The sequence below is a fragment of the Arachis hypogaea genome, chromosome 19 (assembly GCF_003086295.3).
Source record: "Arachis hypogaea cultivar Tifrunner chromosome 19, arahy.Tifrunner.gnm2.J5K5, whole genome shotgun sequence".
In the NCBI taxonomy this organism is placed as follows: domain Eukaryota; kingdom Viridiplantae; phylum Streptophyta; class Magnoliopsida; order Fabales; family Fabaceae; genus Arachis; species Arachis hypogaea.
Genome location: NC_092054.1, coordinates 138,128,280 through 138,131,753, shown reverse-complemented (window position 1 = coordinate 138,131,753; position 3,474 = coordinate 138,128,280). Strand labels below are relative to the sequence as shown.

The 3,474-nt window shown below is 32.1% G+C and overlaps 1 protein-coding gene across 1 annotated transcript; it reads right to left on the bottom strand.

Moving 5' to 3' along the window:
- Nucleotides 1-243: 243 nt before the first annotated feature.
- Nucleotides 244-1,931, bottom strand: LOC112778851 (large ribosomal subunit protein uL6m-like). The gene is made up of 2 exons (XM_025823129.1): nucleotides 1,734-1,931; nucleotides 244-525 (listed from the first exon to the last, which is right to left on the bottom strand). Exons 1-2 carry the CDS (start codon nucleotides 1,929-1,931, stop codon nucleotides 244-246), a joined length of 480 nt encoding a protein of 159 aa, XP_025678914.1.
- Between the last annotated feature and the right edge of the window lie 1,543 nt (nucleotides 1,932-3,474).

Below are 3,474 nucleotides of genomic sequence, written 5' to 3'. Positions count from 1 at the left end.
CAAGCACATGGTCATTTTAATTTACCAAATACAAAATGAGGAGCTTGAGCTTTTAAAAAGCACAAACACCTTTTTAAAAGTTTTACCAAACCAAACCTTAAAAGGACACCCTCTCAACTAAGATATAAAGTTCCCTTTTATATAAAACAGCTTTCTATAAATGGAAAATTTTGTTAATACTCAATAAAACCAGTTAAAATAAAACTCTAAAAAAGATGATAAATCAATACTAGCCAATATATATTATTCCTTTCTTCTCTTGATAAATTCATCAACATACATTATTCCCTTGCCTTTGTAGTCGTCTGGCGGCTTGATACTCCGGACAGTGCCGGCGAAATGGTTCACCCTTCCCTTGTCTATTCCTCGAACCGCCGGAGGCACGCTGAGTTGAAGCTCATGACTGTATCCTAACTTGAGGAACAATTGAGACCCTGCATCCTCTGCTCTGGCTTTGTATCCTACACCAACTATCTTAAGAATCCGAAAGAAGTTTGCCGGAGAACAAAATGAGTTTAATAGAATCTAGCAGCTCAAAGTTCAATCAATGAATTCAAGACAACAATAATGTGCATGCATGTAAGTTACCATATGATTTGAAATAGATGTAACTGTTCATGTTGCATAAACATATTACATGTAACCATATTTTATATTAGAATAAATGAACAGAGAATTAAGAACTCACTTTTGAGATAAAGAAAATTATTATCTAGAAATCAAGAGGATTTAGTACCCTATGCTCAATCATACATAAACTAGGAATGGAAATGGGTACTTTAACATTAATACAAGTGCTCATATAAAAATTTATGATAAAAATAAGGTCAAACGAAACTAAAGAACAAAAATGAAAAATCAACCAACCAAATAATATGATCACATATGAATCTATCTATGATTATACTGCATCTTCAATAAAGAAAACAACTTGAGATTACCCAAGTGCAAAAAAGGATCCAGAGAGTGAAAAGGGATACTTCCAAATTCCAATTTGGTTATGGTACCAAAGTTTGAAGAAGCTAAGGAAGCGTAATCAGAGTCACTGGTCACTGGACACATCATCATACCGTACAAACATGAGGAATTAGATTTTTATTGTTGGTCATTGGATTATACAGGGACAAAGTTTAGCTATGAATTATTGGCCAACAAACTATAACTCAAATAGCATAGTCTCTTTTTTTCTATCTAGAGGTTTTGAGTTTGAGTCCCACCAACACCAATTACAACCGATAGTAAAAATTTTCTAACTGTTGAGAAATATGTGGGTGTATTATGTGGTAATTAAAATTAAAAATTGTTTAATTCATCTGACCAGAAAAAAAAAAAAAACAAAAACCAAAAAATCAAGCACAAACCCCATACCAAAAATAAAACGCATACCAAAAACAAGACAAACTGAAAAATAAAAATAAAAGATACATAAAAAAAAAATCAAAGTAGCATCTAAAATTCCAAATAAACCAACTTGGTGAAAAAAAAATTAACAAACTAATTTTGACTGATCTAGTGATTAATTCACTAATTTGCTTAACAATTTTATTAGGTAAACAACAAAAATTGTAAATAATGTGAACAATGGACTACATTCTAGATTAATTAAGAAAATAACATCCAATATAATTACCTCATCTTATTTTCAATTTCACTTTTCCATTTTATCTTTTTTTCTAACCTAAATCCCGTTTTCACCTACCCCTAACGTTAATCTTGTTTTATCACCACATCACCTCACCCCCGCCCTCCCTATCGCTGGAAATGAAGCTTCCCAGTGCCGTCGTCGCTAACCCGCCAAGGAGAATTGCAGTTCTTCTGTTGCTCGGACACTGCATCATTGCCGCTGGGTCACCGCCGCACAGTTGCGTCTTCTCTCCATCCTTCGCACACCACTGCTTTTCGAAGCCCACGAAGTGACGTTGCACCGTCATCGAGCTAGAGGCTTTGTTTTGCCACTGCTCCAATATTACACTTCTACCCTTGCTTCCATGCCGCTGCGTCGAGTCTTCGCCACTTCCATCGCGTGCTGCTTTGCTTCGTTCAGCCAAATGTTATGACCCAAATAAATATCCACATCTTAGTAAAAAGAACCATCCGCATACATAGTAAAATGAACATCCGCCTTAGTTGATAAGAGACAACTAACAAATTTACCAAAATACTACCCATGCACCATGTTTAAATGGCATAACTCAAATCCAACTTGAATTCAAGCAAAATTAAACGAAATATAATCCAAACCACATAACAAAAGAAACATGCGGAGCATGTGCATGTAAAATCAAGAAAATCAACTAAAATATTATATTTTACCCAAATAAACATCCACTTTAGAATGAAAAGATTCATCCGCATACACAGTAAAATGAACATCTGACTTAGTTGATAAAAAACAAATAACGAGACAAAAACTGCGGAGGGCATATCGGGGTCGCAATACAGCAACGGCGACGGTGACATAGCGTCAGCATTGCGAGAGAGCGGTTGTGGCAACTGCACGTGTAACGCGATACAACGGCACTCACGGCCAAGCACGCATCTCGCAGACGGACAGACACCCCGCGACGGCTTTCCTTTCGGTGGCAGCGAAGATCTGCGTAGGCGGATCGGCGGCGCATTGTGGATGCCTAGTAGTAGAGGTCTGAATAGCAGGTGGTTAGAAGAAACAGGAGGACAGTACGAAGACACGGAAGGTGACGTCGTTTGGAAAAAATGATTCAAAAATAAAAAAATTTAAAATTATTATTAAATTTAATTAATTTAAAATTTGATTTTTAAAATTAAAATTAACTTTTTTTAATCTATTATTTAGGTTGTTCAGAAAAAAATGTTGTTCTCTTAAACAAGTATTAGAAATTCAAATCTCATTTTATATATACAGTATGACCAACGATAAACTCTTAAATAAATTTTCGATCTATAATAAATTAGTCTTTGCATACTGAATTGAGAAATAATGTAAAAAAAATTGCATCTAAATAGCTACTTTTGTGAAAATAAAATTTTTTATTATATTAATTTTGGTAAAATTTATAATTATTTTAGTTAAAACAGTATACAAATGAACTAATAACTATAACAGTTTAATAACCAATTCAATTTTCAATTTTTTTTGAAAAAAATCTCGCTTTAAAGATATCATAAATAAAAAATTTAAATAATTAATTATACTTTTTAAATTTTTTATATACTGTGTTAAAACAAATAAAAAAAAGTGTTTAGCTTTTATTTTTAAGTAATTTTTTAAATAAAAATATTATTTATATATTAAAATTAATCATTAATATATTTGTATATAAAAATATATATAATTTAATTTATTTTTAATATATTTTTATATTTTAATATATATTTTATATACTAATAGACTAATTTTAATAATCGATTTTAGTGTATATATCTTTTCTTCAAAAGACCTTTTAGCTAGATCCAAAAATAATTAACTGACAATTTTCGTTCCCTTTCGTCCCTTCC